Source organism: Rattus norvegicus, chromosome 18 (genome assembly GCF_021556685.1).
Source record: "Rattus norvegicus strain SHRSP/BbbUtx chromosome 18, alternate assembly SHRSP_T2T, whole genome shotgun sequence".
Taxonomy (NCBI): domain Eukaryota; kingdom Metazoa; phylum Chordata; class Mammalia; order Rodentia; family Muridae; genus Rattus; species Rattus norvegicus.
Window position 1 is genome coordinate 11,705,992 of NC_141551.1, and position 20,885 is coordinate 11,726,876.

At 40.1% G+C, this 20,885-nt stretch overlaps 1 protein-coding gene across 2 annotated transcripts in view; it reads right to left on the reverse strand.

Annotated features, from left to right (window-relative positions):
• The window catches only part of Dsc1 (desmocollin 1), a 28,708-nt gene extending 8,506 nt beyond the window's left edge, over nucleotides 1-20,202 (reverse strand). For both annotated transcript variants that reach the window (NM_001106161.3, XM_087592582.1), the window contains 11 exon segments: nucleotides 2,887-3,029; nucleotides 3,138-3,397; nucleotides 4,434-4,619; nucleotides 6,311-6,445; nucleotides 7,918-8,084; nucleotides 8,953-9,097; nucleotides 13,258-13,413; nucleotides 14,464-14,583; nucleotides 15,706-15,908; nucleotides 17,441-17,525; nucleotides 19,887-20,202. In NM_001106161.3, the coding sequence (NP_001099631.2) occupies nucleotides 2,887-3,029; nucleotides 3,138-3,397; nucleotides 4,434-4,619; nucleotides 6,311-6,445; nucleotides 7,918-8,084; nucleotides 8,953-9,097; nucleotides 13,258-13,413; nucleotides 14,464-14,583; nucleotides 15,706-15,908; nucleotides 17,441-17,525; nucleotides 19,887-19,949 (1,663 nt within the window). In that variant the 5' untranslated portion in view covers nucleotides 19,950-20,202.
• Between the last annotated feature and the right edge of the window lie 683 nt (nucleotides 20,203-20,885).

The window sequence follows — 20,885 nt, forward strand, 5'->3', positions numbered from 1 at the left end:
TAAGCTAGATTACGTATGACTCTGGGACATTGTTTTGCCTAAGCTTCTCTCTTTTATACTAACCCTACCAAGCTTACCCTCAGTATTTTTCAGTACTAAGCAACAAAGTTAATTTCTTATATTTTGCTCTTGTAATTTTCTCCTCTCTAAATAAGAATTTCCAGGATTTCTGTAGTCTTCCCCTCTTTGTGCCTTACCCCAAAAGCCTCTGGAGTCTCTCAATGTGTAGAGACGCCTAAGTGTTCTCTACTGGTAAAAAATTTATACCACAGATTCTCTTAGAATATAAAGCAGAAAAGCTTTCATTCTTAGAAAGATCAAATCCTCATCTCAAGACTCCTAGTTCCCATGATCCTGTGCTTGGAATTTAAACATCTAAAAGTAAGCAGACAGAGAGCCCTCTTTCACATCATAATTATGTGTAAAACATTTAGATTTCATTTTTACTTATAGGTAGAGCAAACATAAAAAAAAACCCACATCACCCAGAACTGTAAAATATATTAAGTTAATATGTTTCTCAGCTAATATCCCCCACCCGTTATTCTACAGAATTTTGGAACTTATAGTAAAATAACTCTATAAAAGAAATGTATGTTTGAGGTGTGGATCAAAGAGAAAGGTAATATGCAGGTAGTTCACTTGGTAATGACATTCTCATTAAGAGGGAGCACAGATTTTGAAAGCTAGATGATTTTTATCTGATAGGTGGGTTCTTTAATGCTTAGAATATAAAGCGTCAAAGCTTTCATTACTAGGAGGACTAAACCTCCCCGCAACTCCTGGTCTCCATGGTTGTGAAGGGGATATGTAACCCGGTATTTCTATCCCAAAGGCAGCAGGGCTGAGAGGCGAGAGAAGCCTTAATGGGCAGAGTGGGCATGAGTCAGCTTGCCCTGTCTGCAGAAACAGGAAGTCGCCGGCGTCTTCCCTGGTTAACTTTTTGTCTGTCTCTCTTTCGGCAGCTCCAGCTCTTGCTTCAAAACTATCAACAAGGCCAGAGAGGTGGCTTGGTGGTGAAGAGGGTGTACTTCTCTTCCAGAGGATCTGAGTTCAAGTCCCAGCGTCCCTATCAAGTGGCTCACAGCACCTGCCACTCCAGTTCCTTGGGGAGCCGTCACCAATGGCCTCTTTGCTCATGTGCACACACACAGACACATACACACACACATACTTTTATATAATTTTAAAAAATTGTAGCTAAAATAGGCTATATAGCCAACAATATCTGGGGGTTTGTGTTATTAACTTGAACAAATTAAGGAAATGTGCAGACATAGCCAATGTTACTGTCTGACAATACATTTTACATGTTCAACTTAGACATCTTAAAACAGTTGACACCTTCTTGAGTTAACCGAATAGGCAAAAGAATTAGTTCAGTCTGAAAAGTCCCAAGATGATGTTCTTTTATCTCTGTGAGGACTTCTCTTAAAGGGTATGCACATAATCAAAGTATAACTTCTTTTCATATTTTATTACTTATTTTAACTTTAGGTTTATATAATGTATTGCATAATAGTACATGTGTACATTGGCAAACATTGTTAGCACATTTATATACATATGTTTATTTAAACTATATATGGTTCCTGTAGGCAGGAGTTTACTTCAAGAGTTTTAAGATCATCACTTCACAGTTGACAGTGTTTGAAGGAGACACTCTAGGTCCTAGAATGTTTGTGGTTGTTGTTTAATTGAAAATAGATTTTTTTCATATAATAAATTCTGATTACTGTTTCCTCTCCCCCAGCTCTTCCCAACTCCTTCCGACTTCCCCTCTCTCCTAAACCCATACCTTATTTTTTCTCTCTTTAGAAAGCAAACAGGCATCTAAATAACAACAACAACAACAACAACAACAACAATAATAATAATAATAATAATAATAAAAGCAAAACAGAATAGGACAAATAAGCAGAAAAAAGAAGCCAAAGTAAAAGTACAAGAAACACACACAGACTTAAAGACATGCACATCTGCACACACAAAACTCCTGTAAAAACAGGAAACCAAAAGCCATATATAAGCAAAGACCTGTAAGGTAAATTTCCTGGCTAGTGTTTATGTCAACTTGACATAAGCTAGAGTCATCTGAGAAGAGGGAACTCCAGTTCAGAAAATGTCTCCCTAATACTGGGCTGTAGGCAAGCCTATGGAACAGTTTCCTAATTAGTGGTTGATGTGGGAGAGCCCAGCCCATGAGGAGTGGAGCCATCCCTGGGCTGGAGGTCCTGAGTCTATAAGAAAGCAGGCTGAGGGGCTGGGGATTTAGCTCAGTGGTAGAGCGCTTACCTAGGAAGCGCAAGGCCCTGGGTTCGGTCCCCAGCTCCGAAAAAAAGAACCAAAAAAAAAAAAAAAAGAAAGCAGGCTGAGCAAGCCATGCTAAGCAAGCATTCCTCCATGGCAGCACTTCTCCATGGCCTTGGCGTCTATTCTCACCTCCAGGTTCCTGCCCTGTGTGACTTCCTCCCTCACTGCATTTGATGATGAACTGTTAAACGTAACTGAATGAAATGAGTCCTTTCCTGCCCAACTTGCTTTTGTCATGGTGTTTCATCATAGTGATAGTAACCCTCACCGGGACAATTAAAAAAACTAAAGGCCCCAGACAAGGCATTCTGAGAGGAAACGATATCCCTCAACAGAAATAAATAACCAGTACTAAAAGTTAGACTTCAGCCTTTTACTCTCTTGTGGCTCTGCCCAAGGCGGGCACACAGGGGACTAAATGGGTGATCTCAGTGCCCTGAGCCATTACACTCAACACAGCGTTTTGCGTTGTACATTATTGGTACCTTCGAGGAAACAGTGTCTGGACTAAAATTTGCCCTAGACACAGTCACATTCTACATTCACGTTTCACTTTTAGAAAATGGCACTCACCTGAATCCATCGCCACCACGGAAATATTGTACTGGTTGTTCTTCACGAACTTCGACTCTCGGTCTAGAACTTTCACGGTTCTCAAGTCTCCTGTGCTTTCGTTAATCTCAAACCAGTTATCTTCGTCTCCTACCATTTTATACCTAGGTTTTCAGAAAGCAAACGTCAAATGGCCGAAGCGAAGACACACAAACCACTCCTAAAGTTCAGGCTCCATGGAAGATGCGGGCGTTTTCAGGAAAGAGCATTACCTTAAGCCTTCGCCACTGCTTGTTTCTGGGTCCATCGCTTTGTAGCCCAGGAGCTGTTGGCCAGCTGGGAGCCCATCTTTGCTCTGAATGACTTTGACTGGTGGCAAGCACTCAGGACCCTCATCTCTGTCTTTAATTTTCACAGTGACGGTTGCGGTGCACATTGTTGGGGGTTGTGTGTTGGCGGCATTAGTGAACTGGGCTTCGTTAAGCACGCTGATTTGCAGAGTGACTTGGCGGCTGACTTCATAGTTCAATGGCTGTTTAACGAACATACACTGATCAGTCCCCATATTGTTATACAGGACGCTATGATTCCAAGATTTAATAGACAGGGAACGCAATTTCTAGATTTAAAATGTTGCCCAAAGCTGGCGCTAATTGAAAGATTAATTATCCTTTTTAAATGGTTAACTTATCAATTTTTAAGAGTTGACCATTTTCCTTCCTACTTTTTTACTTTGGAAGATCCCACCTTCATCTTTATTGTAATTTTAAACACTAATGGGAACACAGCATGATTGGGTCTAATCCCAGTAAGACTCCTGAAGCAAGTGAAATTTAAAGAAAAAGGTGAAGGAAGGAAATACAGAAGACAGGCAAGAGGGGAAAAGAAAGAATAGACAGTGTAAAAATTAAAGGACATTTTATGAACATCTTATCAGAAAAATAACTTCTTTGGAAAGCTTGAAACTACCCTGGGGGGTTAAAGGAGAAAAACACGCAGGACAAGGACATAGTGATTCAGAGAGCAGCCAGGTGTTTACATTCAGTGCTGCCCATCAAGGCCACTGATAGATTCAACTTCCTCTGCTTAGTTAACTTCATGTACAGAGGGGTGAAGTGTGTGTCTGCTATGAGTTTCCGCTTAGAAAGAGTGAAATAACAGAAAAGGCTCTGTGTGCACCACTGTAAAACATTTCAACACCATACAACACTACTGTGGACATAGATAGATATAGATATAGAAATAGATATAGACATATGGTATTAATTTAAATGCATGTATTACACATCAACTATATATACATATGTATATAATTCCTTTTATCAAAACTCTCATTATATTCTTTGATTCCATTACCACTCCACAAAATTCCTCTTCTTCCCAAGTCCTCTTTCCAGGCATATTTGTCAATGGAGTGGCTATACCACTGACAAGTGACTCCTTTCCCATGTGTCCTCTAACTGCCTATAACTCCCTGGAGAAGGGTCCATAGATAGAGATACCATTTATACCAATGTCAAAGCACAGGTTTGGATGCTGTAAAGAATAGCTTTACGATTATTACGTACCTTGACAACACACAAGACTCCTTCATTTGTGTTTGGATCTGTTGTGATTTTGAAGTTCCCATTCTCGTTCCCCTGTAGGATTTTGTATACCGCCTTCGAGTGGGGGGTGTTGGGCAAATCTTGGTCTTGCACCATCATCCTTAGAATCTCAACATCAATTCTGTTTTCGTCTACTTCTGCAAAATACTGAGGGAAAACGCCTTTCTAAGTATATGTCCACAGCTTTAGCAATGTCATCTTTATATTTAAAGTTCTATGTAAAGAATATAATGTGGAGTAATGTGCTCATAATTTGGAAAAGTGTTTATAAAGTTTCATGTCTGGCTAACTTCTTTCTTTCTTATCGTGTTTTCAAATCCCCTCCATTAACCAAAGGTGACCCATCTCTTAACTGCTAAAATTCTGTGAGGTGATTTTCCTGCTCTCTTTCTATCTCAGATTTGCCTCCTCTCTGATCCTGTATTATACTTACAGTCCACCCCGTCTTTAGACATAGCGAACACCAATTGAACTGTGCTAATGCATTAATTGTATAATACCTATGGTGAGAGCATATATTGCTTTTTTGTTGTTTTTTCCCACAGTAGTACGGATTGAACCTGGAGCCTGAAGAGGCAAGGCAAGTGCTAGACAACTGAGCCACGGCAGCAGCTCAGAATGATTGGTTTTCACAATAATCCTGCTTTGCTTACTTTGATCAACAAGCAAACATTACTAAGAGAAAAGTTTCTTCTTTTTTTGAGAAGTTAAATCATGGACATTACTCTGAAATAAAGCTAAGGAAGCATAAGATATTAAAAGACTAAAAGAATAAATTATAATCTGCAAGGGATGTGTGGTGTATTGAAAAAAATGGCTCCCACAGATAGGGAGGGGCACTAATAGGAGGTGTGGCCTTGTTGGAATAGGTGTGGCCTTGTTAGAGTAGGTGTGGCCTTGTTAGAGTAGGTGTGGCCTTGTTAGAGTAGGTGTGGCCTTGTTAGAGTAGGTGTGGCCTTTTGGAGGAAGTGTGTCACTGGGGGTGGGCTTTGAGACGCTCAATCCAGGTCTAGTGACTAACTGCTCTTTCTGGTGCTGTGGATCATGATGTAGAACTCTTAGCTACTTGTCTATCACTATGGTTGCCTGTATGCCTCTGTGTTTCCCGCCATGGTAATAATTGACTAAACCTCTGAACTGTAAGCCAGCCCCCAGTAAATGTTATCCTTATAAGTTGCAGTAACCATGGTGTCTCCTCACAGCAATTAAAACCTTTACTACGACAAGACGTACGATGAAAAGGCTCGCACCTAGGTATGTGAATGAGCTCTTTGACAATGAAGTATCCATAGCTATATTAGATTTCTTATTCTCTGACTAAAACTCTAGTATAGGTGCATGAAAAAGTGCAAAGCTACTCACTGGAAGTCAGAAAAACAGTCATTCCTTAGCAATCTCATCATATAGCATGTCTGCCATAATTAGCTAGCTAAAGCCCAACACAGGAGGAGCTATGGGCAGGACATCACTCTGACCCCAGCAAAGCATATAAGGCTGATCTCTTTCCTGCTTCATAACTTGAAATACACAGGTCTTAGGAGAAAAGGCCTCTTCTTCAAAGTCTAAAAGGGTCCCCAAACTGACAATAATAACCAAGAAAACACTGAACACATGAGGTACACCAGAACAGAAGTGCTCTTCAGTGGTCAGGAACGAAGGCACTTCCTTACCTCAGAAACTTGAGCACTTCAGCTATCCTTCTCGTGCAAACCACATCTGTTTTTAAGTGATTACTATTTAAAGCAATATGTCTGTTTTAGGAAGTTGCCAAACTCTAGGGTTTTTTTTTCTTTTAAATATGAAGGAATCTAGTTCAATAAGCACACAAGTCCACTCACAGAACTTTGGGTGAAACACGGTGAATTGTCATTCTCATCCTCCAGTGAGATGGTGATCGTTCCGGTGGTGAAGAGACCGAAGGGCTGGCCCCCCATGTCTCGTACCTCCATCACTAGTTTGTAAGTATCACATTTCTGTAAAAGAAGGAAAGAGAGGGAGGGAGGGAGGGAGGTACGGAGGGAGGGAGGAAAGGTATTCGTAAATACATCTATTTCCTCTCACTGACAGTTATGATATATACTCTGTGTGTTGTGGTTATATTGTGAACAGGCTTTACATTTTTTATATATGTATGTGTTAACACAACTACATGTCCTGCCCTGGATAATTTTAATAAAAACACCATAAATACAAATTCAAAACAAGGAATTGAACAAATTATACAGCTAATTTCACTTGTCAGTTTTCCTAGGTTTAGAATCACCTAGGAGACGTACCTGGGCCTGCCTAAAAGGGGATGTCAAAAGGTTTCACTGAGTGTGGAGAGCACAACCCTGTGCGCTAAGGGACAGCACTGTCCTGTGTGCTAAGGGACAGCACTGTCCTGTGTGCTAAGACCCCAGACTATATAAAGGGGAAATGGAGAAAGAGAGCAGAGATGCAGCTCCTTGGTTCCTGACTCTGAAGTGTGAACAGATACCTCACACTGCACCTTCCCTGCCATGCTAAATAAACTACTCTTAAAGCCAAGCACAAACAAAACCTCCCTTTCTACTCACAGTAAATGAAGGAACTACCCAGCGGCAGTTTTTTTAACATTTAAAATGTCAGCTTATCCATTCATGTCTGACAAAACTTAAGCAAAACCTGTAGGTTCTGAAGTGAGGGAAATAGCTGTGAGGGGAGTAAATGCACTCCTATGTGCAGACAGTGAAAGAATAACTTGTACTGTAAAGTAGTGAGCCACTGAAAGTCCTGGGAAGTTCAGACTACTTCCCATAGGAGAAACCAGCCAGCATGGAAAGGCTTCGTGTTGTGTGGCTCAGACTGCGACATCCTGGAAAAGGCGAAACTGTAAAGAATCTCTCTGTGTCTCTGTGTCTCTGTGTCTCTGTGTCTCTGTCTCTCTCTCTGTCTCCATTTGCCTCTCTCTCTCTCTCTCTGTCTCCATCTGTCTCTCTCTCTCTCTCTCTCTCTCTCTCTCTCTGTCTCCATCTGCCTCTGTCTCTGCGTGTGTGTGTGTGTGTGTGTGTGTGTGTGTGTGTGTGTGTGTGTGTGTTTCCCTGAGATAAGGAGAAGGAACTGGGAATAGACAATGGACCTGTATAGGCCTAGGGAAGAAAACAATTGGGAATCTTCTGGCTTTCTGATCAATTTACCAAATGCCATACGTCGTAATGAAATTACTTTTTCAAAAGCAAAACTGAAGTAAAGTAAGTGTTATCAGGACCTCGCATCAGCACAATGAGAGCAAGTCAGACCTGTCTTATCCTTGTACAATCTCAGCATCTCTGCAGATGCAAAGATGTCTCCAGAGAGTCCCTCCCTGGGCATAGCTTGGGAAGAAAGCTCAGGGAGGAAGCACATGGGCTGTACTGTAATCATCCTGGTAGTAATTACCAGCTTAAACAGTGACTGCTGATGAATTCGTGCACTGAACCATTACCTCCCTGTCCAGTAAAGGTGTGGTGGTAGTGATCACACCCGTGTCTGGGTGGACGGTGAAGTGCTTGGGGTGATCTGGGATTTGTTGCAAGATTTTGTACTTCAGACGAGTGTGTAGGGTTCCAGGCTCATCCTTGTCTATGGCAGTCACTTGTCCCACTGAAGTTCCTGTTTAGATAAAGCCAATGTTGTCAAATTTTAAATCATAATATAATTGAGTTATAAACGAAAAATACAGGTATCATTGCAGAAGATTGTCAAAACACACATGCACACAAAGACACAGACACACATATAAGCCACACACACACACACACACACACACACACACACACACACACACCAGAGTTGTTTACAGATAATCTGAGCATTGTATAATTGCTCTTGCAAATTTCTCCCAAGCCTCTCTTCCTTGGAACTTCAGCTAGGTATATACTATGAAAAACATGTCTTATATTTTTCATACAAGGAATTAAAACCTTTAGCAAGAATAACTCAAATATATATGTAATCAAAGATAAATGCTAAAAAGTACATAAAGCAAAATTATAAAATTCAACTTTTACTGAGAAGGTGTCTCTCTATGTAGCCAGAGCTGCCCTTACGATGTCCTGATTGGCTTTGAATATCCAGACATCGCTGATCCCTACTTTCTGAGTGCTGAGATTTAAGGTTTGTGCCACCATGCCTGGCAATCATTTTACCATACAGTACTTTTGAAGTGTCGATGATCTTGTAAAATGTCGGGCCAGCTAGATGAAACTGGCTAAACAGCTTGTTGTTGAACTGGATGATTTGAGCTCAAGACCCCAATTCCATAGTCCAAGGAGAGAACCTAGACAGTAGACAGGCAGGCTCTCTCTCTCGCTCTCTTTCTCTCTCTCTCTCTCTCTCTCTCTCTCTCTCTTTCTGTCTCTCTCCCTCTCTCTCTCTCTCTCTCTCTCTCTCTCTCTCTCTCTCTCTCTCTCACACACACACACCTGTACATTTGCACACACACACGTTAATGAAATGTGGATTTTTAATGTGAACTCACCGTATCGACAATTTTCAGGCACACTAAAAACTGTCAGTTTGGTTTCAAAATATGGGGCATTGTCATTGTCATCTTCTACCTTGAAGAGCAGAGGCAGAGGGTACTCTGGGGCATAGCCATCAGCAGTGGTTGCATATCCATACACCTGAAGGGCGGAAACATCGTCAGTTGCTTCTTACGTGACAAACCGTGCACAAAAAAGGCAGGGGTAGGGCAGAGGCATTGTTTAAAGACACACACAGGTATGAGCAGCTAAGAAATGATGTCGTGCATACAATGCACAGTCATTCTCTGTGCACCCTGTACCTTCTGCCGCCTTGAAAAGTTATTTCTCATTATTCTTTTTTTCTTTTTTCTTTTTTTTTTTTTTCGGAGCTGGGGACCGAACCCAGGGCCTTGCGCTTCCTAGGCAAGCGCTCTACCACTGAGCTAAATCCCCAACCCATTATTCTTCTACAGAGTTCCATGTGCTCTCAGTTCCATGAGCTATAAGTGCTCTCAGAACTAACTGTGGTTTTTAACTTGTTAGAACACAGGTAGAACCACCGGTAGATATGCTTGTAACAATGACTAGCAAAGCTTATAAACATGTCTCAATTTTAATATGCATATATTATGTCATAATTCTGGGTGACGGCTCTGCCTGCATTTTCTTATTTTTATATTACAAACATACGTTTTTAATAAAACGGTAATAAAACCATATTTGTATCCTTAACTACACGATAGCGGGCTGCCTCTTGATCCTAGGCACCAGGATTTAAGATTTGTTTGGGTTTTTTTTCATATAAATTCTACACAGTTACTTTTGTATTTTTGTGTCGATGTATTGGTGCAAAATGGGCATTCAGTAAGTGGCTGTTGACTTACCTCCCAAATGAGCCCCCTCACCTAATCCCACCATCCTAACACCCCCATCCCCACCATTACAGTAGTTTGAATAGACTCATACATAGAAATGTTTGGTCCCAGTCTGTGGACGGTAAGAAAAGATTAGTATTGTGATCTCATTAAGAAAATGTGTTTCTGGCTGTGGGCTTTGAGATTACAAAAGTCTGTTCCAAGCCCAGGCTCCCTCTTACTCTGCCTGCAACCTTCAGATTAGATGTGAGCTCTCAGCTGTTGCTTCAGTGCCTTGCTTACCTGACTCTGAGCATACCCTCCACCATGATGATTACGGACTAATCCTCTGGAACTGTCAGTAAGCCCCCAGTTAAATGCTTCTTTGATATGCTTCATATCAGTAATAACCTTAAGACTACCATCTTCACCACCATAACTCTCAGAAATATCACAATCACTACCACCACTGTCACCATCAACATCATCACCATAACCACCATCACCACCATCATCACCACCCCTATCATCACACTACAGCTTCACCACCATATTTAGAATATTCGAATATTATACTATTCAGTCTTCCATCAGTTCCTCTCATCTCCCCCTAGACTGTGTGTGTTTTTCTCAAAATGCCAGTTTTGAAATTTAAGACTAGATGAAAGCAGGAAAATGTTTAATAGATTACAACTGTCATCCTGCAACACCTAACACACCGAACACAGGTCCTGGAGAAACATATAAGTTAAGTGAAATTATTTTAAATACAGCAATTCATTATTAAAATCACATTTTATATAAATTAAATAGAAGTAAACGGTCAAGCAATTGCATCCAAACCTCGGCCATAAAATTCCGGAGTATGTATATTGCATGTCTCTAAGGAGTTTTCCTGCTTGCATGTGATATTGTCACATTGTCAACATCTGTGGTAGGTAGGATAGATATCAGCAGCCTATAAACTAAGAAAACAGATTCCTAGAGGTTGTGATTCACCAAGTTACAAGGAACAGTGACAGATACTTAAGAGGCACTGGAAGAACAGGCCACAGAATATATCTTGAAAAAATGAATTGTTTGAAAAGATCACAGGAACCAGAGGTGCTGGATGACTCCAAGGAAATGGTGTCTTCCAGACACAACAGGACTAATGTTCATGTGAACTCAAAGAGACTCTGACAGCAAGCACAGGGATCTACGCAGGTTCAAATCAGAAGGGGAAATGGACATAAAACACTATCTCTAATAGAGAAGCTATCTGCGATTGATACCAGCAAGAAAAGGGGCAATAGGCCTTATTCCAATGGGGCATGGCTGGGCGTATAAACCAAACTCCAGAGAAGACCCCATGCCCAAGAGCATAATCATCGAAAGCATAAAACTAGCAAAGCATACAGCAAGAAAGTAATGCTGTGGCCACACACAGAAAGACAACTCCGAGGAAAGACGGGTGTGGCTGAGAAGACAGCTGCAGGAGGAAAAGAGCTTGGGATGAAAGAGAGAGAATGATGAAAATTCACTGTGTGAATATATGAAAGTGTCAAACGGTAACAAAACTTAATGTCAAAGAGGTTTGTTTTAATGATTCTGTCCCCTCCCTCTGACAGTATTAAGAAGCAAAGAAAAAACAAGAGGTTGAAAATCAGATCCTATCAGAACTGTGATAGTGAATGAAGTAGATCCTGCACCAAGCAGATGGCTTCTTAGGTCTGGGTAGAGAACATCCTTGGTAACTGCCCTACTTACGGGGAAGGCGTTGTCTAAGCAGCAAGCATCCAGTGTGTCTCTTACAGAACTTTCGCTTGTATGTAGATAAAGGTAAACGTGATTGCAATAGGACTGGACATAAGCTACACATTTAACTCATGTAGGTAAGACTCTGTGTTTAATCACCAGGCTCAAATACAGCAGAGATGAAAGTGACAGCCATGCTGGGTTAGGGTAATTCTGCAATGCAGTACTTGCTCGCAAGCTATGGCCAGCGCCCACTGAGATCTACTCCCAGCACTTCAAACACTAAAACTGAAATGGTTACAATGAAGCTTGGCTTCTCTCTCTTCAATAAATATTCTTAAAATGTTTTTTTATATTGGTGAAAGCATAGAGTACAGAAAGTGTTACAACAGACCCACCTTTGTCCTCAGTCATGAAATATCTACAACAGAAATATTGCATATTGTTTTCAAACTCATGCTACTTTAATGAGTTGTTTTACAGTATTCTAGTCTCCTCTTTATTAATTCTTTACCAAGGACCCTCTGCTCTTTCCTTGCCCTCCTTCCCTTGTATTTCACATTCTAAGTGTTGAATAACATTTTATCTTCCCATCTTTCTTCTCTTACCCTCCTCTCTCCTCTCCCTTTTTTCCTTCCTCCCCCTTTTTTCTTTCTGTTCTTTCTGCTATTATGATAGGCTCTCACCCAATAGCCCAGGCTGGCCTTGGATTCACAGTCCTCCTGTCTTGGCCTCCCCTCTGCATTGGTATGGTGACAGGCCTGTCCAGAATGCCTAGCTCTAAACCAGTTTTTCTACTGTAAATGCATCATCTTCTTGGGAGCTCTCCACTCCTCACATAAGTTACTTTCTTTCACAGGTGGCTTTCTGAAGCTAAAACTCTGAAGAAACGCTGCTAAGTTTCCCCTCTGGACTTCCCTCACAGACATTTCTCATGGTTAAACTCCAACAGCAAGAAAATCTATTACCCTCATTGAGAGTTGGTAAATTTAAGGCCTTAAGTAGTGTCTTTCAATATCATCCTCCTAAGGCATGGGGCTGTCTCTTATATACCAGTTAAAGATTAGAATGCTAAACAGATATGTGGACTTGTCTTTAGGAAGAAGAATAAGATGGATTGGTAAATAAGTTCTAGAAGCCTAGAAAAAGTACAATTCAAGGGTTAAGTTTCTTAAGAAAGGGGTGTGGGTGGGTGTTGGAGTTGGGTCATTGCACAACACTAAGCAAGGCCCGAAATGATAGTTCCAACCAACCTACACGCAAGTTCAGAGCGTTCAGAGCGCCATGGGTGATACAGTCCAGCTCAGGACAAGTAGGTCGGATTTTCTGGGCATGTGCTCAAGTGCCAATTTTGCTTATCTTGTTTTTTAAATTTCATGTGTTTTACAACAGAAAAGCTTGGCTAACAGTAATGGAAGTATTTTATTGTAAAGACCTTAAAACCCAGTGACAATCTCAGTTACTTCTCCAGAGTTTTGTAGATAAGCATCCGTGCTTGAAAATTTGTCATATTTTCTATATATCCTCTACCCATTTGCTTCCCTTGTTAAACCTACTGTCTCTTTTTTCAGCCTAGCCCCAGTTTATAGTGAATATTAGTAATGTTTTATATATATTTATATATATAAATTATTTGACACAGTATTTGTTTTTAAAAAAATCGATGTTTAAATATTAAAACATGAGTAATAAAGACATAATGTTAAATAAATATTTCAGTAATCGTACCATAAATTGGTCATACTCTTCACGGTCAATGCTTCGGGTACAATAGATGTCCCCAGTGTCTTTCTCGATGTAGAACAAATTGAAAGGCTCTTTGTCCACACCTGGTCCGCTGATAGAGTAAAAGATGGAATAATTCTGGCTAAAATCAGATTGGATCTGTAACAAGAAGAAACAATTTGGAGAGAGAACAAATACATCATGATCAATATCTTAATCTAGTCTCTGAGAGGTTATTTTAAATCACTTTCTCTTTCCTCTGTTCCTTTGCCCATTTTATTAGAAATCTTATCTTCATTCTTCCACATGTGAAATCAAGGCTCTTGTCCCTTGTTTGATCCCTAATGTTCAGAACACATCCATGTGGTTCTGAAGCCTGTGGAGCAGTGCATCTTACCATATTATGTTTCTGTGTACATGGTACAGGAAACCTTTCTGTGATTTCAGGTTTTGGGGGGTTGAAAACTGTATGATTACTACTGAGGTAGTACAACTTCTTGCACGATTAATTTTACAGATCTTAGACTGTTCCAAAGCTTCCCTGTGTTTGCATTTTAGCTGTGTAGCAGTGAGACATCTCACTTACTAAACAACAACACCACCACCACCAAATGGGTAGTTTGGGGGATAGTTGTTTATTTAAGCCAGAGTTGAGTTATGCAGAATTAGTAGACAGAAGCTCTACAGATTAATGCTTAGAAATCCAGCACAGGGTCGAATGGCTCAAGTATACAAGTGCTTGCCTCTAGACCTGACTACTTAAGTTTGAACCCTGGAATCCATATGGTAAAAGTAGAGAAACAACTGCTTCTAGCAGCCTGCTGACTCACATGTGTTTGTATGGTACTTGTGTGCTCATACCCCAAATAAATAAATAAATAAATAAATAAATAAATAAATAAATAAATAAATAAATAAAATCTTTGAACAGTTAGTATTTGGATGAAAAACTCTGTGGGATTGTTACATTGTGATGGATAGATGATGTCAACATAATTGATAATTTATACTTCTCATTCAGTGGATTGCACACTACTTATTTATGTATTTTATTGGATGTTGGGGATAGAGTTTGGGGCTTTGTGCATACTGGACACACATACTACCACTAAGCTACAACCCCACTCCATTAAAACTTTGCCTTTTAAAAAGGAAAGTTTAATGGTGGAAACATTTAACACATATGAAGTAAAAGAACATAGAACAGACCCTCTGAACGTGCTGTGGAAATGGACCCAGTGAGTTCTCCATCAGTGAACACGGAATGGGAGCCCATCTTCTCTTACTGCGCTTGTGCACTGGTTCCTTGGTATGCCTCTTCCTAAAAGCCTACATTTGATGAGAAATGAAGAAATACAGCATCACTGAGTATTACTAAAACTGTGGGTTTTCCCCATTCAACATAAAATAGGAAAAATACGTAAGAGTAATACATGACAATATCATAATCTCCAAAACATTTGTACTATATTTGTATTATACTCTTCAGTAAATAACACACACACACACACACACACACACACAGACATATGCATGCATGCACGCATGCACACACTGACCTCATATTATATTATATTCCCAAGTTCTACTTGTTTTCTAATATAACCAGTTAGCAGTCAGAATTTGGTTAGTCATTGATATAAATATCTTTGAGAAACTGTAGAGTCTCCCTGCCTCCCCAGTAGATGATCAATTAGCAAATATTTAAGAATTGGCTTCATTTTGTATAGAATGGTACAGGTAAAATCCTTACCTCTACAAAAATATGAATATCTTTTATTAAAACAGATTTCATGCAATTTGGATAAAAAGAATTCTTTTTATAATCACAGAACGCATTTTAAACTCAAGGAAGAGTGGTCTTTCGATCAAAAGAAGTGTATTTGGGGGATCTATTTATAAATGTAATCTATAGTTTTAGATGACTATATCCTTATGCTGAGTTTACTTAAAGTGAGATATGAAGTTTAGCAAACTTTTTATTCCCAAGATTCATCACCCTTAAACACATGAAAGTGAACCTATGATCAAAACACCTCTACAGAACACCATTGCCAGACCACACATCCACTCTAAAGTCCTACAGAGTTTTTAAGTAGGAGATCAGGTCTCTTTGATGAGTGTCACCAGCTGTCAGTTGGAAGGAAGCCCAGGGTGCAGCGGCACTGCCTGGAATCCTTCACTGGTCTCTGAGAGTCACCCCTGCCTTGTTCTCCTTCTTCAGGTTGGCTCTTCTTCCTGCCAAACCTTAAATTTGATCTGAAACTTTTGATATTCCTACTTTGATCCCTGGCCTTAGTCATCCTCAATAATAACTATATAAATAGTGTAAATACCACTCTTCTCTTAGGAGAACGTTGAGTAAAAGACAAAAGAATCATTGAAGGATGACATGAGCCTTGCAGGTGCACCAAGGGCCTTGAAAGCACATCCTACCCTACCATGCTTTACCTTTTTTTCTCTTGCTGACAGTACAATTTCTAGCTTCTTTTGTTCCTGCCCTTGACTGTCTGAGAGCAAGATGGAGAAACCCCTCTTTTCAGAAGACAAAAGCAGGTCGTGTGTTGCATAAATTGTGCCGTCTTCTAGAATTCTGAAGGCTGGGTCACTGGACAGGATCAGGCTGGGTGATTTGAGACACTCCTCCAGATTCACTACAGTGAGGACATTTCACAGCAATTGTCAGGTTAGATGGGAAGGAAACGAGTCTTACAGGAATGACAGCTACATGCATAGGAGGAGCAGAAAGAGGGCAGGACACCAAATACCTTCTATTCTAAACGTAGGGATTGTGAAAATTAAACTAATGAACTTATGGCTTCCCTTTCTTTTCTTTCATCCCTTCCTTTCTCTCTCTCCCTCCTTCCCTCTCCCTCCCTCCCTCCCTCCCTCCCTTCCTTCCTTCCTTCCTTCCTTCCTTTAGTAGTGCTGAAGCGAGAACCAAGTACCTCATCCAGGAAGGACAAGCCTCAACTACATCGCTCCCATAACGTTTATCATGAGTTGGTCTAAGAAATAAACAATTCTGAATCTCATTGGGTTTGGATTACTTCCACTTTCCCTAGCATCCAGAGGTTTGTGTTCACAGGTCCTTACCTTAGAATGGTTCAACTTCAAGACAGTGTGACAGTAACATGCACGTGGTAGGAACTGACTTGGAGCCTGAGGCTTTAATACTGATACTTTTTCAAACTAAGGACATGTGGTAAGACCCTCCTTCCTGATGCTGGCCAGAGTTATAGGCCAGTCCTAGTGATGCTAAGATTAGAACAGAGAATGGGACCATGTTCAAAACTATACAGTAGACCCTGTTGCTAAGATAATGATTAGTAAATCAGGTATACTGAATGCATTTCCCCTTACATTTTTAACGTATAATGGGTTTAAGAGGATATGGTGACTTCGAAATTGAGAGCTATCTGAAGGAAGATAGGGGTGTGTGTGTGTGTGTGTGTGTGTGTGTGTGTGTGTGTGTGTCATAATATATTGTTGACTTACATAGTTTTATAGTACATTTATCATAAGATGTTGCCAGTAGATTTTGAGATTAAGTTAAATTTTATTTGGCAATAAGATGAAAGTTATGTTGCAACAGATGAGAAACCTAGTTTATTCTTATGCAATATTTCTTATTAATAATGCAAATAATATTCACATAAGATCTTTTTGAGATTTGATAAACTCAGTGCTTAATGTACCTTGAAGGCTCTAGTTGTAAATTTTACTGGAATTGCATTTGACTCTCACAAGCTATTCTGTGAAATACGCCGTATACATTTTCAGTAAATATCTATTCATTGCTACCAAGCACAGGTACAATGAATACACTTTTATATGGAGTATTTCAACTTTGAGGTTTCTTTAATGTTTCATCAGCAAAGAACCTGACATTGGGAATCTGACAGCAGAAGAAATGACATAACTTAAAATATGCTTCTGGTTTTGATGCCTTGGCTTTGTCAAGCTAAGATAATTTTTTTAAATTCTCTGATGTTTGCTAATTTTTCTAGCAATACAGATACACAAGAAAAGGTGATAGTTTGACTACTTTCAGCCATCATGTGTAAATGGAAACTATAGCTGGCTTTAATGTAGAGCAGCAATCATACAGCTTTCATCCCAAAGTTTGCAAGAACAGCCAGAAGTCAAGTGCAGCAAGTTACATCTTTTCTCAACAGAGTCTCACCTTTGCCTATAGGTTTTTCGGCCTTAAGATGAGAGGGAACTTGAAGGGAAACTTTCTGACATGCATTGCAAAGTAATACCAGAACCTCGAAAAAGAAAAAAAGAACAGACATCACATTTGATCACATTTTTTCACATTACAATTTTTGTCTGGTTAATAAAATTACTATCAGTCTTAGAATTAACTTTTAAATCATCTACATCTTTTTATTCATGTAGAAAGTGATATGTATAGGGAAACGGGCTTTGGGAAGCCATTTAGTATCAATGAAATAATTAGGTGGACAGTCCTTAGGATTACATCACTATTACATGATTGCAACAGAATGTATTATGATCCATTGAGTTTACAGAGTATTGCCTCTAAGACTTCACACACCTCACAGATCATTAGCCTGAAAAAGTACTGGATTATAGAATTCTATAAGCACTGATAAACCAACTCTCCAATCTTTTTTATTATTATTGCTATTTGAGGTTACTGTTGAAGTGAGAAATATTAAAAGCAATTTTAAGCTCATAAAAATGTCACTTAGAACCATTCCACTGTCATCAAATCATTTGTCTTAGAAAAGGGGAAAAAAACCCTTCAAGATCTAAGTGTCCTCAAACACCGCACTAAGTGATATGAGATCACAGAACTCTCTGAAGTTTTATTATATTTAAGGCACAGCTGCTGGTTTAAAACTTACCTAAGAACTCCAAAGCAGGCAAAGTATCTTTTTTTTTTCTTAAGTGAGTTGTAATCTCAGAGAATTTTATAAATTCAAAACAATTTTATTTCTTTTTGTAGCACTTTATACTTTTCTTTTTATTAAAATAAGTCCATGTCAATTAAAAAAAAGAGAGCACAGCTAGATTTTGCAGAATCATACAGATCAATTTGTGATCACTTTTTCTCGAAGACTGCACTCTAAAAGTCTACACATCTATTTGTGTAGGGATAAACCAAATGGTTAATGGCCGTATTAAAGATGCTACATCCTTCTAACTCAACTCAAGACTACTAGATGCATCATACCAGCTTAAATTGGGTTGTCCATTTGTTTTACAAATCTGCTAGGCCTATAATGTGGCCATCTGCCATTTTATAGGTCACATTTGCATACAGCTGTAATTTAAATAACTACTTATGAAAACAACAGACATTCTATTCATTTGGCTTTTTAGAAATACCATCATCATAAGGCCAATAATTGCAGTAAACTATGCCTCAGGTCTTGCTGAGGATAAAGTGTGGGTTAGTAATTTTCTACACGCATAGTGTGGGAAAAGTTCATCATAGTTAGAAACAGACGCGTAACTGCATATATTCATGCATGTTCATTATACATGTGTATAATAGGTCTACATATGTTTTATAGGGTATATCTGCATCTCCAAGCCTGTCGTCATTTTAGCTCCTCCCTGTCTTAGGACCCCACTGCAGGAAAGCACATTCTGTAAATAGAATCAATGGAAGTTTACAGAGCATCAGTAGTCCCTCTGCCTCCAAGTTAAATTGGGGTCTAAAATTGACTCTGAAGGATTTGTTACCTTTCCAGTTCGTGTGAGATTCTAGGATGAAAGGGAACAGGATGAATCAAGGGATAATGGGCTGGACAGGGATCAGGACCAAAGGCAAGAAAAATCTGGGTTTCACTACATTTCACTTAAGTAACACTAACTCCAGGTGGCCTCTACGTGCTCTAGTCTCTGGTAGTGGTAGGATGAGGAGGTGGCCATCAACCCTGCACTATGAATTATTTATATGGAGAAAATGTTTATGTCCATTCATGAAAATCCCTGGATTCTGAAAATATAATTTATAACCAAAGTATTTTTGATACCCAGGAAAGTCACAAGGCAGAATTTCGGAATTGAGATTTAAGAAACTCTACCACTCCCCAAGGCAAAAATGGCATCCTGTAAACAGTTCCAACCCAGGCAGAAGGCAGCTTCATGCCAATTCTGTTGGCTGTCATTCTCCTTTTATGGAGTTGAACCACATCCTCACATTGAAAGTCCTGAGAGAACCAAGAGCATCTTGAGTAACTCATATCTTCACCCAGAATCCTTTTCTCCTTCGGCGGCTCAGTGGAATCACATGCTAAATACATGAGTGCCTACTAGCTCAAGCAAATCTTAGAAACTTCTGGGAGGAATGCCAAAACATTATTTCACTACTCCTCAGGAAATTAAAAAAAAAAAAAATCACAGCCAAACAGAACGAGGGATTCCCTTGAAAGACATCACCACGCGTGCATGGGAGCTTGGAGAACAAGCGAATCCCTTCCCAACCTGGATCACAAGCCCCTCAGCTATAAATTGTTCTCAAATCAGGTTTTGTTTTCCTCTAACTATCGCCCCTCCCGTGCGGTCCTCCATTCCTACCAAGACTCTCCTTTAAGGCTGGCAGGACAGATGAAGCAGGTAAGAGCCTGCCTCGTTCTTCCGATGTTACTCACCAGGAGAAGGAAAAGGAGCTGCTTAGAGAAGGTGCTCCCTGGGGCAGCACAGGCCGCAGCCATCTGAAGCGGTCCCAATGGCCAGGGACGGTGAGCAGCTAATAGAGAGGCCTGGAGTGCACAGGGAGGCTAAGCAGATGCTGGCACCTGTCAAGACGCTCTGCAGCCAGCTTGGCACAGCTGAGGCGGCTTTGGAAGAAAGTCAGGATGTGAGAGATAAGGAACAGGAGGAGGAGACAGAATGGCTCTTTTCCTTTGCCAGTCGTACTCCTTCCAGTCCAATTACTTGTGCATGGAGAGAAGGTTTCCTACAAGTGGGGAGAGCGGGGCACAGAACACTCCATGCCCAGGCACTGGCTCCTCCTCAAAGCAGCTTTCAAAATTTCTCCTGCCACTCAACACATAGTCAGAATTAAAAGACAACACCCTCCATGCTCAGCCCTCCTCCCTTTACCCCCAGGTAGAGGCTGTGAAGTCCTCCCAGTTATTATGTCCTCCCACAGCCTTCCCTCCTTCTTGGCCTTAATAACCTGCCTTGCCCCCTGGGTGCAAACAGGAATTGTGCATAAAGCCTATGCAAAAAAAAAAAAAAAGTAAAGAAAAGGAATTCCTGGTCAGGCACATTGGCAAATCAGAGGGCAGAGCTTGTGCAATCATTTCCATCTGGAGTTATCTTCTCATCAAAGCATTCAGGGATAGCCTAAGCCACGAAGCACTACAGCTTTGCCAGAGAGATTACATTCCAGTGGATGCCACAGGTGCATTGTGTCTGTCCCCTATTATTTTCTGTCTCCTAGGAGTCAGTTCTCTAGACATCACAAGAAATATCCAAACTATATCAACCTCATTAAAAAAACAAAATAATAATAATAATAATAATAATAATAATAATAATAATAATGTAACAAGCCATAGTTCGCGTATGGTTTTCTTCTTGTATTGTTCTCCCTCCCCCTGCCTGACAACTAAAACCTACTAGACTAATCACAAAAAGTCACT